Source organism: Vanessa tameamea, chromosome 31 (assembly GCF_037043105.1).
Source record: "Vanessa tameamea isolate UH-Manoa-2023 chromosome 31, ilVanTame1 primary haplotype, whole genome shotgun sequence".
In the NCBI taxonomy this organism is placed as follows: domain Eukaryota; kingdom Metazoa; phylum Arthropoda; class Insecta; order Lepidoptera; family Nymphalidae; genus Vanessa; species Vanessa tameamea.
In genome coordinates, this window is record NC_087339.1 from 4,863,657 (window position 1) to 4,885,184 (window position 21,528).

The 21,528-nt window shown below is 37.4% G+C and overlaps 1 protein-coding gene across 1 annotated transcript; it reads right to left on the reverse strand.

Annotated features, from left to right (window-relative positions):
- Nucleotides 1-644: 644 nt before the first annotated feature.
- Nucleotides 645-9,191, reverse strand: LOC113404539 (Friend leukemia integration 1 transcription factor-like). Its single transcript, XM_064220070.1, has 8 exons — nt 9,148-9,191; nt 8,106-8,234; nt 6,449-6,499; nt 5,591-5,688; nt 4,956-5,036; nt 2,707-2,834; nt 1,612-1,720; nt 645-844 (listed from the first exon to the last, which is right to left on the reverse strand). Exons 1-8 carry the CDS (start codon nt 9,189-9,191, stop codon nt 645-647), a joined length of 840 nt encoding a protein of 279 aa, XP_064076140.1.
- Nucleotides 9,192-21,528: the final 12,337 nt, after the last annotated feature.

The following is a 21,528-nucleotide window of genomic DNA, read 5'->3' on the forward strand; positions in this document are numbered from 1 at the left end:
TTTAAATCGATGGAGTCCATCAAATCTCAATGGCGTCAAAATTTTCAGAATGTTGTTTTTTTTCCGTACCCAATAGTTAGGCGGGCCGGCTTTTGGGCCAAGTGGTCACCACTGCCCATAGACATTGGCGCTGTTAGAAATATCAACCATTCCTTACATCGCCAATGCGCCACCAACCCTGGGAACTAAGATGTTATGGCCCTTGTGCCTGTTGTTACACTGGCTCACTCACCCTGCAAACCGGAACACAAAAATACCAAGTATTGCTGCTCACAAAGACGGGCTCGCACAAAGCCCAACCACTTAGTAAATGTTTTCAAATTCCCTCAAGATAAGATAAAAATCACCGTTTTGGTTGCCGTAATGTATAAGGTTTTTAAGATTATTTATTTTTCTATTAATAGTTACATTTGACGCGTGTAGAACATATACAGATAAAAAATGACATGAATTTATTGACAGAACTTTTTTTTAATCATTATATTCGCATCTAAGTCGTTTGTTATGGTGACTTGAATTCAGAGAGTTTGAAACACGGAGACCGGAGGATATTTATAATTGTATGTTATTATTAAAATTATATTATTATTTATTAAAAGTATTCTACAAAGATATGTTTTGCAGTAATCTAAGTTTTAATACTTTTACGATTCGTAATGACTATCGGGGTAGAACCGCCGCTGGTAGTCACTGGTGGTGGGTATGCTGGTGCTGGGGGCGGGCGGTGCGCTACCCGGGATGTAGGGCGGGTAGTAGAGCTGGGAGATGACATCGTAAGTGGGGGGACGAGCCATACTGAATAGAGCTTCTGGGTCGCATACGAATTTATAGACGTAGCGTTCACCTGAAAAGAAAAACGTAATTTATTTAATTTAATATTTGAATTGGATATTATATTAGCTTTATCTGTGGTGCACTCGTGACAAAGTCAAAAACACTCAGTTCTCGATTGATATATCTTTATTTATAATACAAGAATATTCCCATTAACTACTTATTTCCACTTTAATTTTAATTCCGAAGTTCCGATAGCAGATTCCTCGACATCCTCAACGCCACTTTCTCGCAAATCCATAGTGAATATCATAGATTAATCAAGCTCTCGACCAAAGAACTCGCGTCAATTCGAAGTCGTATGTGGTTTATTTGTATGTTGTCCTGTTGTGGTTGGAATAATCTAGTACATAGCTTTATAATATATAGTTTTAGACCGCGTGAGCCCGCGTGCGGGGGAAAAGCAGTCAAAGACATATTTTGACTTTTGAGGTCTGAATTGAAGCCTCGATTGAGCTGCTAAAGGTTTCTTGCGTAAGAAAGCACGTACAGTCGTTGGTATTGCGTCTAAATTCCTATTCGTTTGACACGAGAGTGAGGAAACAAGGAGTGCACCAGTGTTTGCACAGACTCGAGTGCGCCAATATGTCCTGAATTCAAAACAAAGTTGCTTCCAGTCTGTACGCTTGGATCTTTTAAACTACGCAACGGATTTCAATTCGAAATAAACAGAGCGATTCACGTGGAAGGTTTATATGTATAATTTACGTTTGCACAGACTCGAGTGCTATAATATCTTCTGAATTGGCTGTAAATGGCTGAAATCGGTTAAGATACCTGCGACTTTCTGCATGATGCCCTTCTCGTAATAATATCGGAGCGAACGGGAGAGTTTGTCGTAGTTCATTGCTGGTCTGTTCTTCTGCGCGCCCCATCGTCTTGCAACCTTTTGAATAGGATACAAAATTAGTTCAGTTCCGTTGTAAATCGTAATGTTAAATACTAGATGAAAACCCGTCTTCGCTGGGTGAAATAATTAAACTTAACGCGGTTATCATTATATACGGTTTATCATTTACTTTTCATATATATGTAAAGAAAAAAATGTATTTTTCTTTAATTTGAATTCCCCGTCAACCGTCATCGAACGCGCAGTGACATGACAACTAAATTTTGTTAGCCATGAAAAATATTAACCTAGAATCAATCTCGTGATTGTGAAAGGTAAAGTTTCTTTATATCTTGTGATTTAGGAACAGACATTGTTAATAAATAAACATTAAACGTCGTTTCTCTTTTTACAGGTGCGTAAATATTATTTTTGTAAAACAATGCGTAGGTAAATACAAACTTTTGTTTTATTTTTTATTATTGTAAAATTAAACAAATAAATCTCTTTTTACAGAAAAACTCAATTGTGTTTCATTGACTGTGTCGTCCTAATAAAAATAATGTCAGGAAAAATGTTATATTTGGTGTTTAGGTGGTGAAAAATAACAAACATCATTCTTGGCACTGCTATCCGAACGCACCCGTAAACGTCAAACATGGCCGCCCGTTGAACTGTCATGTGATTGAATTTTATGAATTGAAATTCGAAATATCTCGTTTCTACGAATTGTTGTCGAGTAAGAAATCATTATATTTTAACGATCTATAATTGTGGATAGTTTTCGATAAAGTTTATCTGATATGATAATGCAAACATCGGTTCGGAATGTAAATCCCTCGAGTTGGTTGCGCATCGACGCGGACGGCGTGAGATATGATTAATATGACTTACAGTGCCAATGCGTACGGCTAGTGATGACCACTTAGCATCAGGTGGCCCATTTGCCTGTTCCCACCAACGCAAAATAAAAAGATATATCTAAAGATTAACAGATACTTTGATATTTGTAACTATCTCCTATATTTTGTATTTTATCAAACCTCTTCTGGTTCATGCAGCTTGAACTCCAGGCCTCTGCCGGTCCAGGCGACACATCGCGCTCCTTCAGCCAGTAACGACACGAGGAACTGCCATAATTGTAGAGCGCCTCTTCGTCCACCAGACGACCCTAATATACACCAATAAAATCTCATTTAGCATTTTAGCATTAGCATTAGCAGCCTGTAAATTTCCCACTGGTGGGCTTAAGGCCTCCTCTCCCTTTGAGGAGAAGGTTTGGAGTATATTGCACCACGCTGCTCCAATAAGGGTTGGCGGAATACACATGTGGCAGAATTTCGTTGAAATTAGACACATGCAGGTTTCCTCACGATGTTTTCCTTCACCGCCGAGCACGAGATGAATTGTAAACACAAATTAAGCACATGAAAATTCAGTGGTGCCTGCCTGGGTTTGAACCCGAAATCATCGGTTAAGAGGCACGCGTTCTAACCACTGGGCCATCTCGGCTCTAAAATCTCATAGTATGAAACAAAGTCGCTTCCCACTGTTACGCTTAGATCTTTTAAACTACGCAACGCATTTTAATGCGGTTTTCGTTAATAAACAGAGCGATTCAAGAGGAAGGTTTATATGTATAAAACATGCATATCATAGCGGAGGAAACAAAAGAATTTCAACTTTCCTTTCCGGAAAGAAAGCAAGATCTTTTTTAATATGTCCGTTCCTGAAACTATAAGTTGTATATAGACTTTAATTGTCTCTAGTTGTTGCGTGAAGACGAAATGCGTAGCTAGTAAAAATTAAAAGTAACAGTCGGTGAACGATCGACTCCTCTCCTATTGCGGCTTGGAAATTACAAACAAACTAAAAAACAGGATAATAACTAGCCAAATAAGTTTAGAGAGACGCATCCTGAAAATCAAGACGTTACAAAAAATTCGCCATACTGACGTAAGACAAAAAACTAAATCGACGCGCTCAATTACTCACGGAAGCTAAAATGAGGATGGGCTTGTCATATAGCCTGACTCACAATCGCTGAACCATAAACACAACGTCATGGCAATGACCATCGGGCCATAGAAAAGGGACCATTTGCGCGCTAGACAGACGACGTAACCGACGGACGCGAGTAGCATAAGACAGAGAACAATGGTCATCTCTGGAGGAGGCCTTTACCTTCCGTCAAGAGGGGATCTTGCGACAAGACTTCTTCAACGCGGATACATATTATCCGATTTTCAATCATAGAATATGGGAATCTAGTGGTTGTTTATCATTTGTGCTTGTCAACACTGCACTGTTGTGCTGATCTGATCACACTACTCACTGAATTAATTAAACTTCCGTGCTCTTGAACAACTCATTTCATTGACGTGAATACGATATTAATACGTAAATCATTTGTACAAAACGTCAGCGCGTTTTAGAAGACTAGTAATTTCATCTATACAATTTTATGAAGATTTTAGAGCCGAGATGGCCCAGTGGTTAGAACACGTGCATCTTAACCGATGATTTCGGGTTCAAACCCAGGCAGGCACCACTGAATTTTCATGTGCATAATTTGTGTTTATAATTCATCTCGTGCTCGGCGGTGAAGGGAAACATCGTGAGGAAACCTGCATGTGTCTAATTTCAACGAAATTCTGCCACATGTGTATTCCGCCAACCCGCATTGGAGCAGCGTGGTGGAATATGCTCCATACCTTCTCAACGGGAGAGGGGGCCTTAGCCCAGCAGGGGGAAATTTACAGGCTGATTATGTTATGTTATTATGTTAATTTTATGAAAGTAAGTCTAACTGACATAAATTACACAAATTATGTTACACAGACGTCCTTCAATTTTAATATTGTATCCATTACTTTTTCCTCATATTTAAGTGACTACGGATTCGAATTTGTTTTTTTTAAACGTAGTCAACTTTTTAATTAGGCAGCCAAATTAAAAAAAAACTACAATTTGTTTGTACGAAAATATATAGCGAGACTTGAGAAAAATTGGTGAAAGAACTTTGATACTAGACAGAAATAGCTACGAGGCGATCATATCTTCCATGAACCCAATAATTTTACATTTTTTTTCTAAATTCAGTGCAGGCAATTTGAACGTTTTTTATATATTTATTTAATTCTATATTGCACACTGATACTTAAACTAAATTTGACATTTGGATAAAGTGTAACAGTGGCCTTATCGCCAAAGAAGCTCTAAAGAACCTCTTCCAGCTTTGAGCAGAGGACTAAATATTGTTAGTGAATCAAAGCAGTCGTATGTTATGTACCTGCATGTGTCGTAGTTACATGTTGGTGAGGCGACGCAGCGTCAGTTCGGGACGTACCCACGCTGCAATGGGAACTGCTCACTAAAAAGACAAGACATATTTGAATTCAAGTAAAAAATTAACAGCCCTCAAGTGAATCACTTCTGGGCTTAACTTTTCTCGCCCTTCGAGCGTGTTCCGCTAAAAGGACTGACGATGTTTACCAATATTGCCATAGTAAGACAACTTAACTTTTTTTAGTGGTAGGGCTTTGTGCAAGACCATCTGGGTAGACTCCACCATTAGTAATCAGTATTGTGTGAAGTGTAACTACAGGCACCAGGGATATATATACATCTTAGATTCCAAGGTTGTTGGCGCATTGGCGCATTGGCGTAAGGAATGGTCAATATTTCTTACAGCGCCATTGTCTACGAGTCCGTTTAGCGTCGAGATGGCCATTTCCTCGTCTTATATCGTATAAAAAGCACAACTTTTCTTAATTTACAATGTTTATTTTATTACAGTTGTAAAACTATTTGTAACGCAGACAAAGAACGTCTTAAACGCGTACATAAGTACACGCAGCTTTTTTAATTCAAAAATAATGCTACGAGCTCACTCGAATAAAGAATAATTATTTTGTACTACAGTACCCAGTCTGTCTCCCCAGGGTTCGGCGCTGCTGGTGACGGTCTCTTCCCTAGTCTCAGATGTTTCTGGTTCCTCGGAGCACTTGCCATAACTACTGCATCTGTAGGTATGATTAACTTAATGATAGGATACTTTCGGCAGTGAAAAATAAATTATGAAATTTGATAAAAACTAAAATATATTTTGAAATATACTTAAGAGCATAGTTTGTAAGCGTGGGATTTTATTTTAGAACACACACATAGGTACTTTCCAATAATACACTTGCATTGTGCAGTGTATCGTACGCACCCCCATATTATGATTTTGAGTCATGAATTACTGTTTTGTTATATTCAAATTAAGACTCGTAATTTTTAGTCTGTATATCATGTGACCTAAAACACGAGCCGCCATGATGTGACGTCAGATAGGCAAAATCTGTCATTTCAATATAATCCGGCACTTTGATAAACAACTTTTCTGAAAGTATTTGTACACTACACATCCACGATAGCGAATTTAATTAATTATTTGCCCAAAAAATACTAAATATTTGTAGCTGTTAACGTTGAATGAGTGCCGGTCGTACGTACGTAACAGTTGTTTTTATCAGTGTGACGTCACCAAAATTGCTGACAGCGTTTTTGCGGGATTAAAAAATGCTTTAAAATTTAATTTAATCTAATGACAAGAAAACGTGTTTATTTTGTCGAAATATATATTTTTGTGGCTTTTTATTAGGAAAATCAAAATTTTGAAGTACTATTTCGAACATGGTAGAATACCCAGTTAAAAATATATATAATTTGTTGAATTCCATTTGACGAATGGGTACGATTTTTGGTATTTGTTAGCTCAAGGTTCGGTCCTGTTCTTACCTTTGCATGTAGTCTCTGTATTCTGTTGTGTCTTCGCCTTCGCCTTTACACCTGTAACAGTTTTATTGTTCATTTCTAATTATCGTTTTCAAGCTCTATTGCTGTCGAAGGAGAAAACCCTAAATTTTTAAAATCCGAAAAGACAATTCCAAATTTAAAAGTTTAAAATTTATTTCAGTTTTGAATGAGAATGGTGATCCCTGCGATAGATTTGGACTTTGATGTGGACTCGAGAGAGACTAACTATCTGAGTTGGATATTTATAGTGCATGAGAGTTTTCGCAAACAGAGAATAGAGTGCACATGGCACTCTATTCCTTCACTCTCACGGGAAGGTTATCCGACAAGACTGGACGGAGTTCAGGCGTTAGAAGAAGCTTTATTGGTTATCTGAGCCACGGAATGCCACATCCAGATTACTGATTACTCTACTAAAAACTCGAAAACTGTTTTGAATGTTACGACACGGGAATTGATCCTGGGACCTTCTAAGCTAGTCACTAGAGCAAAGAATTGATTCTAGGGCATATGTAGGTATTCGACCTTGTAAGCTAGTCACTAGATCAATGAGTGTGTGTGAATCTGTGAAAAATGTGTTTATTTACGACGTCACTTTAGAAAACTCTTAAATTGTCAGTGTTTCTCTACTATATTGTGCATGTATTATACATAAAAACCTTCCTCAAAGTCAAAGTCAAAGATCTTTATTTAATATGGTACGTGATGACGCCTGCTTAGTGATAGTAAAAAATCTACCATTTCTCTTAAATCAATCTATCTATTAAAAAAAACCGCATCAAAATCTGTTGTGTAATTTTAAAGATCTAAGCACACATACCGAGCCGAGATGGCCCAGTGGTTAGAACGCGTGCATCTTAACCGATGATTTCGGGTTCAATCCCAGGCAGGCACCACTGAATTTTCATGTGCTTAATTTGTGTTTATAATTCATCTCGTGCTCGGCGGTGAAAGAAAACATCGTGAGGAAATTTTGGCGGGGTTTTAAAATACAATTCGTTCAATAAAAATAAAGATGTCGGGTCTTTCTAACTTATCACAGATAAATATAACTCATAAATTGCTGAATTAAAGTGGAAGGTGGAAGACCAATGTGCCACCTTGTTTAAGAAAGGAGTTTATTAAACAAATATGGTGCCGCATTGCCGATGTAAGGAATGGTTAACATTTTTTACAGCGCCTTTGTCTATGGGCGGTGGTGACCACTTACAATTAGGCCCATGTGCTCGTCCGCCTACTTGTATCATAAACAAAAAAAAACCATCTCATTTTCTAATAAATTTAAGTTTGCCGTTTCATAAATTCAAATAATTTGTAAAAATCCATCGGTAAAGAAGGCATATTATTCGATACGAGATTATATTGATGATAAAAAAGCGCGGAGTTAACGCTCGTTGACTTCCAGGCGGGAGACATGACATACATATATAATTGTATTTAACTAACATGACTGTATTTTTGGATGTTGAAAAAGAGTAACTAGTGAGTTTCTTGCCGGTTCTTCTCGGTAGAATCTACATTCCGAACCGGTGGTAGCTTTACTTTAAAAAGTTAGTTAAATGACGATTCCAAAGATCTTGTAAAAGCCTACTTGAATAAAGTATATTTTGATTTTGATTTTGAACTAAGTTGTACTAACTGCGTCTGATGCGTGTCTATGTGTGTGTGTTCGTGCGTATGGCGGTGTGTGTACACGGCCGCGTGCGTCGCGCCGTGCGATTGTAGATGTCCGTGATCGTAGCCCTCGCGGCGCGCAGCGGGGGGTTCCCTGAAATATAAATATTTTGTGTAAAAAAAAAAAACTTTAAAAAAACAAGCTTTTTTTATGTTTTGGGTAATTAAAAGAACTAAAAATTTATATAATAATTTGAACCTGATAAGATTTTTTTTTTTATGAACATAGTAGCGCGTTACATTGCGATTGCAAAAAGGAAAAATAACGAATAATGTAATTACGCAAAGTGTTCTGTAATGTTCAAACTGTAAAAAATAAAAGCTTGTAAAAATACTATTCGAGCGCGTCTAGCGTTATAGTGAAGCAACGAAGTCGAAGGCGAATATAAAGCAAATTAAATGTTCCGCTAAAGCGATACGATGCGTTTTTTTGTTAAAACGTCAAAAGTCGCGCTTTGATTATCAATTAGCAGCCTGTCCCGACTTCGTACTCATGAAATAAGTAAACCGATCAGCGCAACATAACTCAAACGTTAAAATCAATTCGTCAATAGTATTAGACAAATAAGCCGAGATGGGCCACCCAGTGGTTAGAACGCGTGCATCTTAACCGACGATTGCGGGCTCAACCCAGGCAGGCACCACTGAATTCTCATTTGCTTAATTTGTGTTTATAATTCATTTCGTGCTCGGTGAAGGAAACATTGTAAGGAAACCTGCACGTGTCTAATTTCAACGAAATTCTGCCACATCTGTTGGATACACATCGCATTGGAGCATCGAGGTGGAATGTTATCCTACCCTTCTCCCGAAAAAGGGAGAAGAGGCCTTACCCGAGCAGTGGGCAATTTACAGGCTGTATTTAGTGGCAAACAGTTGGCTAATATTTTTTACGACGTGATCTCATTGACGGTATCCAGACAAATAATCAAAGTATATCTCGAAATAGAATCCTTATTTTCTTCGTACGAAGTCGTGACGGTAGCTATTAATACATTCCAAGTTACCTGTGGTAGGGAAGCCCCCAATGCAGGAATGGTTGTTGAGTCATCTCATCACCGCCACCGTCGCCTCAAGCGGCGGCCATTTTCCTGAACTGTAGAAGAAAGTTTTTGAAAATTAAAAATCTACGAAAATTTCAAAAGAAAATATTCTTAGCCGATATTATAGACTGATTGTGTCCATTTTGTTGTTGGAACACAATTGGACTATATGCGTCATGACCCGAGGTGACCTTCCCTCTCTTTCTCTCTCCCCCGTCTCTCTCTTTTGTTTAAGGTTTTCTTTGTAACTTATTTTTTGCTGTTGTTTAGTCAAGTATTTGTTGGCCATTAAACTGAATAAATCACATAATGACAACGTAAACTCACGATCCAAAAAACGACTTCCATAGTACAGACTCCCATTGTAATTTGTTACTTTCTAACTGCGACTTTTGTATTTATAATATTAGTATATATTTAGATTTATTTTTTATGATGTCCGTAGGCGGCCGCGCAAGTGGGTCAACATCATCAAGCGCCCATAGACATCATTCCTCACATCACCAATGCGCGACAAACCTTGAGAACCAAGATGTTACGTCCCTTGTGCCTGTAGTTACACTGGCTCACTCACCCTTCAAGCTGGTACACAACAATACTGAGTACTGCTGTTTGGCGGCAGAATATCTGATGAGTGGGTGGTACCTACCCAGACGGGCTCGCACAAAGCCCTCCCACCAAGTAAATAGATGAAAAGATATTATCAAAATTGTTAATTGCTTCTGTAATTAATATATATTGTGCACAGCTCCAAGAACTTATTTTGACAGACGAACCCAACATTGACCTCTAGTTTAAGCCCAGCTGCTCGCGATCTGCGGCGCTATGTCTGCCATTAGATCAACCGGTTAATCGACAAGGCTGTAATACGTCAGTACCTGTAGTGCACATTAAAATAAAAACCGGCCAGCGCGAGTAGGATTCGCGCACGAAGGGTCCCGTAACAATATCTATAAAAGCGGCAAAAAAAACCATGTCTGTAGTATGGGAGTCGCCCTAAATATTTAATTTATTCTTGTTTTTAGTATTTGTTGTTATAGCGGACAATAGAAATATATCATGTTTGAAAACTTCAAGTGTCTGGAGACAGACGGATGGACGGTGAGCGGAGTCTTAGTAATAGGGTCCGTTTTACCCTTTGGGTACGGAACTCAAAAAAACAGAAATTCACTTGGTTTACTTTTTAGCGCCAAATTTGAGTGATTCGGACGTATTATTTCTAACTCTAACATAAGCCGTTTCGGTTGCTTTTTTTTAAATTATCATTAATACAGTTATGTATTATAAAGTCTATACTTTGTGGGACAACATAATAAATAAATAAGTGCATTTTACCTGGTGGCTGGGCTCTGTGCAAGCCCGGGAATTCATCAGATGTTTTACCGCCAAACTTAGTATTGTTGTGTTCTGGTTTGATGAGTCAGGGAGCCAGTGTAACTATGGCCTATTCCAATGGAAGTAGGAAAAAAGATAAACAAACCTTAGATTTACGTATTGCGTGCGATTCGCTAATAACTCAGCTATATTGTGCACTACTAAGAGTTTATGTTTAATATATCTCTATTTATATTACAACACTGTTACACTTAACTACTTATATCCATTTTAATTTTACTTCCAAAATTCCGATAACAGTTCCGACATTCAAAATTTTTTCGCAAATCCACAGCGAATATCATAGAGTAATCGAGCTCTCGACCAATGATGTCGCGTCAATTTACTGTCAAAGGTTGTTTGTTTGGTTTTTTTCCTGTTATGGTTGGAATAGAGTATACAGGCACAAGGGACATAACATCTTAGTTCTCAATGTTCTCATGTATGCAATGGTTAATATTTCTTAAAGTGCCATTTTCTCTGGGCGGTGGTGACCATCACGTGGCCATTTGCTCGTTCGCCCACCTACGTCATAAAAAAACCATATCTTTCACTCGTATGAATATACAAAGAGACACAAGTTATTCGTCTTCAAACGAACTTACGAACGTACGAATCTATAAGCCGATATTCAATTTCTCTACAATTTCCTCCCTCAGGATGCTGGGACGCCGCGACGCCACGGGAGATGTGCGTCGGTGTGGCTGTTACAGAACTCATTCAATTAAATTTCATAGGGGTTAGTTGTTTCTTTGGAAGAGGTCTTCGTTTTCGAAATTATACTTCTATAATGTGACGGGGAACCGGAAATTACGTCAAAAATGACACTGCAAAGTTAGTTGCTAGTAGTCGAAAGAGATTTAAATAAATAAAATGAATAAATATTGTAGCTAAAGCACTTGTGTTATGGAAATTACTTGAATAAAGTATATTTTGTTTTGATTTGATTTGACTTAACTGTTATTTAATGAATTTACGATATTTGTGATCAGCTATAAAAGCACTCGCCATTTTTTCCAATTTAATCTTTACTTGACCACTTCCCATCATTGATCGTTCTACTTATACCATAAAAAAATACAATAAACTCCCAAGATATTGAAAATGCCTACCTATGGATACTTAAGAGATTTCTTGAATTTAATATCTTAAAGTTAAACTAAATCCCAACACTTCCAGTTAAGCTCTCTTTGTGTTGCCGTTATTTGAAACAACTTACTTGTTTTGTTATAATGTTAAAAATACAAAAACATTAATAATATAGTTCATACAATGATATTCTTGAATATTTTTTCCGAATCGCTTGAATCTTCAAATTCTTATAAGCACTTCGATCTTAGCTTTAGCGATACACTCGGCCGCTGCTCACTTGTATTTTAATACATCATATTAATCCTCGTGTTGATTAAATTACCCAACAGCCATCACCAATAACAGGAGATGACGTCTTTGGTCGATACTTAAATTATCTGTCCCTTTGTGTCAAGTGCGTTTGATATGTTACTAAATATGACCTGCGTGATTCTTAAGTGAATTTTATTCCTGTGAGAATTTCGATGATAACGATCTTGAACCTCAAATTGGTGTTAAGGCTTCTATTTATGAGTACTAGCGCCTCGCCTTGGCTTCGCACGGCTGCAATGCTGATACTAAATATAATATACCCATACCTATATATGCAACGTACACAGCATTTTCAGTCAGTTCAGGGCCGTATTGATCTATATAAAACGCACATGTATTTAAGGTACTTAATTGGATAAGGGTTAATGCTGTATTGCTTAAAATCACTTCGTAAATAAGCCATTATTTCTCGTAAAAATTAAAGGATAAAAATGGTTAGTGTTGGTTATCTCTATGAGGATATCCCATTGCGGACTATTTTGTTGACTTTTATAAGGTGTACAATGCTGTAGTACTTTATTTTCATCCATCTCGTAGGGTTCAGCCAACGTTTTAAATGTAAGCCTAAAAATGTGTTTATTTACGACATCACATTAGAAACCTCTAAAATTGTCAGTGTTTCTCTACTATATTGTGCATGTATTGTACATATAAAACGTCCTCTTGAATCACGCTATTTAAAAATTAAAACCGCATCAAAATCCGTTGCGTAGTTTTAAATATCTAAGCATACACAGGGACAGACAGCGGTAAGCGACTTTGTTTTATACTATGTAATGATGATAGTACTTACATCGTTTTGATAATTCATCACCTAAGAGGATGAAATAATATTTCCGACTAGCTGTGCCCGCGACTTGGTGCGCGTTTGAATTTAACAAAAAGTTATTGTTGTACCCTAAGTTACTCCTTATTACATCCGCTATCTGCCAGTGAAAGTCCCGTCGAAATCGGTTCAGCCGTTCCAGAGATTAGCCGGAACAAACAGACAGACAGACAAAAAGTGAAAAAAATGTTATTTTTGTATATGCACCGTGTATACATACATATGCATTTAGTAAAAATGGGTTATTTTAATATCACAAACAGACACCTCATCTGGTATTCAAGCTTGATAAATGATGTCTTATGCTTTGATCATTTGTGTCAAAGCCAAGAGTTGACCAGTAAGTATACGCACACTAGTAAAACTGTATGTATGCACACGTTTGACGTGTCAACCATAGCGGTCACGCACACCGAGATATTTAATAAAGCTCGGTTGTTTTAGTTCATTTGTAGTGCACTCCACTAGAAGGTTAATGTACGGTTTCATAGATGTGATTACAAGGCAATGGAAATTTGTTATACAGTCTACTCCAACCGTAAGATGAGAAATGACAAATAAACAAGATTTGACAGCGAATTGAAGCGATATCATTGGTCGAGAGCTTGATTAGTCTATGATATTCATTGTGGATTTGCGAAAAATCGTCTTTTGGTCGTCCAAGCTGTTGTCGGAATTTTCTTCTTTTTTATGATATAGGCAGGCGGACGAGCGAATGGGGCTGATAAATGGTCGCTACTGCCCATAGACAATGGCGCTGTAAGAAATATCAACCATCCTTTATAAAACTCCAATACATCAGTGCACCCTGGGAGTGAAGATATATCATGACTCACGCTTCAACCCAACACAGGACTACCAAGTAGTACTGTTTAGCGATATAAGTGAAAAGTGCTACCTGTGCAGGTAGGTTTACACAGAGCCCTATCTCGAAGTGTTTGTATTCATCATCAGGGCCGGATCTACCATGTGGCTTTTTGGGTTTCAGCCCAGGGCCCCGTGGATTCAAGGGGGCCCCGGCTAACTCAAGTCAAAGTCAAAATAGACGATAATGTGACATAATCCATAACTCTATTAAATTAAACAGATCGTATGGTTTGCAGCCCTGCGATTGCAATTAATCAAACCCATTCAATTAATTTAATTCAAGTCTACTTTCGGATATGTCTTAGATGGGCCCCTGAGTAGTGTTAGCCCAGGGCCCCCTGAACTTACGGTCCAGCCCTGTTCACCATGTCAATTATCTATAAGTGTTTAAGCTTTAACAACAACAAACATAAGTACAGTCAAAGTATACACTACTGGAGCGACGAACGCTGAATATGACGAAGCTAAAATTCGTGTTCGACTTTCTGTTTTCGACAACATTATCTAATGCAGTGATTACATCCCATCGATCATGGCGGGCCCCGCCGTGTCTAACGTCATAATATACAAGTTCACCGTAGTAATACTTTGTATCACTTAAACTTAAGGGTGAGGAGCCCTTAGCCCAGCTGTGGGAAATTTACAGGCTGCTAATGTATTTGAAAATGTAATGTAAGTGACAAGAAATTAAATTGTACCACGCTTCTTCCTCGCGTGACGTTTTCTGCCAGTTCACTGTTCGTTTAAAAGAACATAGGAAAATAAATATACAGACGCATTGAGAGCCTCCCTTTTTGAAGTAGGTTAGAGATACGAAAACGATTGGTTTTCAACGTCATATCCGGAATTAATTTGTCACTCAAGGGTAACGAAATTTTATCTTTTGAGATGAACGCGAACAATAAATTTACTGTACTACAAGAAGGCTTCATTGATGTGGCTACGTTATACGTTGAATTGTGTTGTACTAGCTGCTCGCCCCTGCTTCATACATGTCCAAATAAATTCATTTTTGTTTCCGGCTAGGAAAGTTGAAATTCTCAGCTTTTGTCTACTATAATATACACAAACATCGTGAATCAGTCTGTTTATTGATGAAAATCCGATGCGTCTTAAAACTTCTAAGCATACAGACGGCGGATGTGACTTTGTTTTATATTATACAGAGACAATGTTTAGCCAAAAAACTTATCTGAAATGTGATGAATGCAATGGTGCAAATTTTTAATTAAATTTTTATTCAACAGTGATTGAGGGCACACGGTCTCAACCTCAAATCTCCCTTATATATGTTTCAAATCATATCAAAACAAATGTATTTATTCAAGTAAACTTTACAATAAAGGATTTTTGAATCGTCAATATTCCAACTCTACCACCTTTTCGGAAAGCAGTCGCCAGCGTGAATAAACGGCAAGAAACTCGCATAGTTGCTCTTTTCAAATAACCGGTTCACAACAAAAGAACTCATTTAGTTGATATAATTAAATTTAAAAACTTCTTTAAAAAACTGTCACAAAGAATAGAAAAATAACCAATAATATTTCTTAAGCAATACTTCCCGACTTTTTGACGTTTGTAAAATGGATTTTCTTTATTTATCTGTGGATAGAAATTCAATATGGCGTCGGAAATGATCGACGTTACGCGCTCAGCGCGCGAACTCGGTTACTTAATGAGATTTATTAACCTTATTCAATTTTAAAACCATAAATTCCGTTTTCAAAGTTTAGATATTGATATTTGTTATTGTGTCAAGATCTCTATTTATCGAAAAAAGTAATACTAATAGTAGTACTTATATAGTTACTTAGCAAGACTTATAAACTTAAAAAGTATTCATAATAATTCATAAACGTGTAATATTTGTAAGTTTGTTTCGGTCGAAGCGTACAATTTACTGTATTATAAAACAAAGTCGCTTACCGCTGTCTGTCCCTTTGTATGCTTACATCTTTAAAATTACACAACGGATTTTGATGCGGTTTTTTTTTAATAGATAGAGTGATTCAAGAGGAAGGTTTATATGTATAATACATGCACAATATAGTAGAGAAACACTGATAATTTTAGAGGTTTCTAAAGTGATGTCGTAAATAAACAAATTTTTGCGCTTACATTGCAAACACTGGCTGAACCCTACGAGATAGATCAAAATAATGTACTACAGTATTGTACATCTTATAAAGGTCTTCAACGACATTTGCGATGGTATATGTCTATCTCTTTGGGAAAGCCCACGACAACCATTTTTTATTTCGAAGATATTACATATTTAAAGCGCAGGGACATAGCGGTTTGTATTGTCTAACGACTGAAAAACTGTCAACGTTGTAAGACATTCCGTAGTATATTTAGTATCAGCATTGTACACGTGCGAAGTCAGGGCGGGTGGCTAGTATATAAAAAAATGGCCGATCCTTCTTTAGATTTCAAGCTTGCTACAACAGACAGACAGAGTTATTTTCACATTTACATATATAAGTATAGATGTGTGTGTGAATTAATTTATTAGTAAATCATATTTATTTGATTTCAGTTCCGTAACGTAAACTGAAAGTTGACATAACAAAAAAAAAATGTTAAAAAAAAACAGCTCATTGGTCTGTTAAGCACGTCACGCAAATCTAATCGAAGCAAAATATTCGACATCACCTGCCGGTTGGATACGCTGACACGCCACGCGGTCGGAATCTTAAATATCATATTCATAAGGCTCACTTGTTTACAAATGTTGCCATTTAATTTAAACCAATTCAATTCAAATCATAGCGAGAACACACGAATCGACTTTTGTTGACCAACATTTACCGAGAAAACATTTAAAATTATCATTGTACTGATTTTTTTTGACATACGTTTTATTTACACAAATATGAATTAAAAATATGTGTGAGTCCCGGGCTCCCGACAGAAGTGATAACTTAAACTAATGTTAAATATACTTTATTGTACACCACAAACAAAAATACAGAAATCATAGGATTAAACAAAAAAAAAAAACAAAAACAAATATAGAAATAATGCTCAAAACAAAAATATAACTAATTATATGTGTGTACAATGGGCGGACTTATGGTTAATTAGCCATCTCTTCCAGACAACCCAATCTGAGAGAGATTTTTTAAAACCTTCAGAATACGCGGTGCAGTCAACTTATATACAAATATTTACACACTGATACCTATATAAATATAGTATATATATACATATAGTATAATAAAATGTTATATATAAACTAAACTAAACTAAGTTGAACTATTTCATGAATTGTTTAACTTGAGAAAAGCTTTGCTTATTATATAAATGTTATGTATATTAATATGACAATGTAAGAAAAGATTATTTATTAATAAACACTTTTATTGATTATAAAATATATACTATTCTTAGTTACAATTCTTGAATATTGACATTAGAATGTATAGACAGACTCGCGCCGTAACGCGTTACGTAACGAAGAGGTTAACCTCCCATAAGAAGTTATCACTTCAATATTTCCAGTAAAAGTCATGGCCGCGTAGAATGCTGAAGAATGCTATCAGCATTTCCCCGCTGAATCTCAATTCCGATCCTCTGGGCGAGGTGTTATACTTTTAATGAAGGTTTCAACGAAAATTGATTTTGGTTAGTTTTTAAAGGGTAAATTTTCGTTAGTTTGATATTATAGAAAGTTGAAATTATTCCAATCGCGATCTATTTAACAGTTGTTCATAAAATCGACTTGGCTCGTTTGAGAAAACTGAAATATTTTTGTATATTGTTCTGTATAAACAATATGTTATCATAAATTTATTGTAAAGCAGTCTTTAATACAATTATTTCTTTAAAATTTTCCCGTAATAATGTCCTAGAGCTAATAATGTAAATAGTTCGGATAGCTCTTTTCTGCAGAATAAATACTATTTCAATATCTGCTGCATTACCCCATAACAACATTCCATATGACATAAGACTGTGAACATTACTAAAATAAACTAGTCTAGCAGTACTTATGTCCGTAAATTTTCGAATTATTTTTATTGCATAAATGGCACTACTTAGTTTTAAGTCTTATATAGTAATCTTCTGTACCCGTGTAACTGTAACTGACCTCCTCTTAAACGGTCCCTGGATAGCGTCGATTGCTGACGCTGTGGTCGGGAAGTAAATAAAGTTCTTATTCCGAATGAAGTCGGGACGGAGCTTTTGAGTTGGAGTTTGTTTAATTGAAAAATTAAATTATTTGTTTATTTATAACAAAAAAATTGAAAACTTAAACTTAAGTAACCGACTTGCCCCGCAATAAGACTTCATAATGAAAGAATTCCTCAAGCAGATGCCAGATATTTGGGTATGCGTCTGGATCGAAAACTCTCCTGGAGAAAGTATATCTGGACCAAGCGTAAACAGCTGGATGCGAAAATCAGATCAATGCACTGGCCGATAGGTCGCAAATCAAGTCTGTCACGTGAGAACGTAAGCAAGATATTTACCAGACCATTCTGAAACCAATTTGGATTTCAGAATTTGGTCGGAATACAGACACGGGGTACTGCTAGCAATAGCAACATAGAGATTCTTGAAATATTTCGAAAGCAAGACATCGAGAGCCGTGCTAGACATACCCTACTACGTGAGTAACAGATACGTACACGAGTACTAAAGATCAACACCGGTCATGAGAGTTATCAGACCAGAATATCAACTCCCGTCAATGAACTGGTATCCAAACTAAAGGGCGCAGGAAGGACACATTCCAGATTGAAACGTGAAAGTGTTTCACTTACTGTGAGATTCGGTGACACTACATGAAAGGGATTCATGGGAATTGCTTCTGCTAACAAGATTCAGATTGAGATACCTCATCTGAATGGCTTATTTGTTTATTTGAAATACTTTATTGCACAACACAAAAATACATAAGGGAAGCAAGAAAAAAATAATTGGTAAATGGCGCGCACAGGCGGTCTCATCGCTTGTAGCGATGTCACACAGACAACCTTTGGCGGTAGATCTTAGAACGAAACAGGTAAGCGCGAAATAGATTGAGGAGGAGATAAAAAAAATATTGTGTTAACACAGTTTAACGTGTTACAGAATTCATTAAAAAAGAAAACTTAAGTTATGCTTAAGGAAGGGCGCGTAGCTAGTTTCGTTACAAAATTCAATCAACCGCAACAGGCGTTCGGGAATTTGTATATATTCCGCGACGCTGACGTGACGAGCTTTGTGATGCGGCGGGAAATTGTGGGCATTGTGTATTTTAAAAATCTCATCAAACCCGCACCGCGCGAGGTGAAAATCGAATTATGAGATATACCCTGCAGCGACGACTTATCAGTGAATGAATTATTATTTCTGTCGTGTACTTTTAATTCGGTGAGTTGTAAACAAGTTAGTTCATTTTGAAGTATTGAGCGATAGATGGCCCAGTGGTTAGAACGCGTGCATCTTAACCGATGATTTCGGGTTCAAACCCAGGCAAGCACCACTGAATTTTCATGCGCTTAATTTGTCTTTATAATTCATCTCGTGCTCGGCGTTAAAGGAAAACATCGTGAGGAAACCTGCATGTGTCTAATTTCAACGAAATTCTGCCACATGTGTATTCCACCGACCCGCATTGGAGCAGCGTGGTGGAATATGCTGCAAACTTTCTCCTCAAAGGGAGAGGAGGCCTTAGCCCAGCAGTGGGAAATTTACAGGCTGTTAATGTAATGAGCGATAAATATCACCCACTCGTCACATAATCCACCGCCGATACAACAATACAACAATACTCAGGATTGTTGTGGATTGAATGTTGAGTGAGCTATTTAACCACAGGGTATACAGACACAAGGGACATAACTTAGTTCCCAAGAAATGATCACCATCGCCAGTGGACACTGGTACGTAAGGTGAAACTCAAACTCAAACTCAAATTCCTTTATTCAACATTGAAGCATTATACTTACTTATTGATAGTCAAATTGAACACTACCATCGGTTCGGAAAAGGAAACGCCCTGACCTGAGAAGAACCGGCGAAAGAAACTCAGCGGGTCTTTTTTTTTGTCAATCTAATTGAGTGAGAACTTATCACCAGGTGGCCCCGTAGCTCATCAGTCTACATGTTTTATAGACAAAGAAAAGCTTTTGGAAGTAAATCGCTTGCCGGCGTTTTAGACGTTTAATTACCTTAGCATTCCGCAATAAGACTTGGAGCGTCAGTCTTGTAAATGTACGATTTCGAGTGTCCGGCAAGTGAGCGTGAGACTGTGACTCCCTGATACTGCCCACACCGTAGTACATTTTATTTACTATTTCAGGTTAAGGAGTCAAATTTTAAGGTCTAAATAAGTTTTACAGGTAAATCCTTATTGAATGTTACACCAAACATGCTCAGCGCATGAGATTTAGGACGAAATATATGTAACACTTCGAAACTTGTGTTTTTGTTTATGTTTGCGTGTTTACAAGCGTATGTCCAGGTTACAGGGGGCAGGGCATACAAAGAAACCCAGACGTCGCGCTGTTATGGTCGATTCTCTTAAAATTTATTTTAGTGGGGGGAATTTTCAACAACCTACACGCACCTGGGTGGCTATTACTCTTCAGACGCTGAGCGTATGTACTCGTATAGTGTTAGCCTATTCCAATCACAGGAGGAGCAAAGACATTGATATTGTCATTATGTCATTGGTCGAATTCACTTGGTGGTAGGCCTTCGTGCAATTCCGTCTGGGTAGGTACCACCCACTCACCAGGTATCTGCCGTCAAACAGCTATAATTAGTATTGTTGTGTGGTTGGATGTGTGAGCCAGTGTAACTACAGGCACAAGGGACATAATGGGGAATGGTTAATATTTCTTAAAACGCTAATATCTATGGTCAATGGTGCCCACTCAACATCAGGGGGCCCATCCGCTCGTCCGCCAAAGTATTACATTAAAAAATCCACACTAGTATTATTATTGCGAGAGTAACTCTGTCTGTTACATCTTCATCTTCCTATTTAGATGAAATTCAGTATGAAGATAGTTTAAGCCCCGGGGCAGGTATAAACATGTTTCTTACACCTATCACGTACCGATCAACCCCTAAAACGAACCTGAACGAGGCCACGGGCGACATATAGTCTTGGATGATCGATCTTGTTTATTATAATTTTTCGAAAAAATGGCGTTGTTGTCGGTAGAATGTGAGTTTGTTCACCTTAAATTCAACTTCTACATTGTCTTAGGTTCAAACCCCCTTCCTGTTCCATCGCGGGAGTAAACTTGTGCTATAATTAAATTAGTTTCCTAGTTACAATGATCGCTTCATCAATAGTTCCAAAATTTTCAGTCGTCGATTGAATTTCTCTTCGCTCTCACGCTAAAACAAATTCGATAAAGTTTAAAGCAAACAAAAGCACGCGTCTATTCAATATCGGATCTCTTCCGCTTCCGGCCACGCCCCTTCCCCTCCCTTCCCCTCCAGGACCATCCCCCACTTTAATATTACATGAGGATCGCTATAGACGCATTGTTGATCTTTTAAACAAACGAATTCGTGATAATAAAAACGTATACTTGTTTTATGAATGAGAAAGTAACTCTGTCTGTTAGTCTGTCATGAAATGTCGACACCTGACTTATGGTGATACGCCATTTTGATTCGTATATCCTATAAATTCTATAATTATACCAAAGTCTACAGTACTGTAACCTGCCACTATTGTTCGCTCTCTAAAATTAATTCTTTGTTAAATCGTAACAATTTAGTAAATTGCAATCAAGAATCTTCTTTAATTCTCTGCACGTCTACGGCCGGAGCTCTTCGAAATGAGACCATAGCCGATCTTTTACGTGCAGCTACCGTCCCATAGTCACTGGGACAGAAATCGGCTCACGCTATTAATATATTAG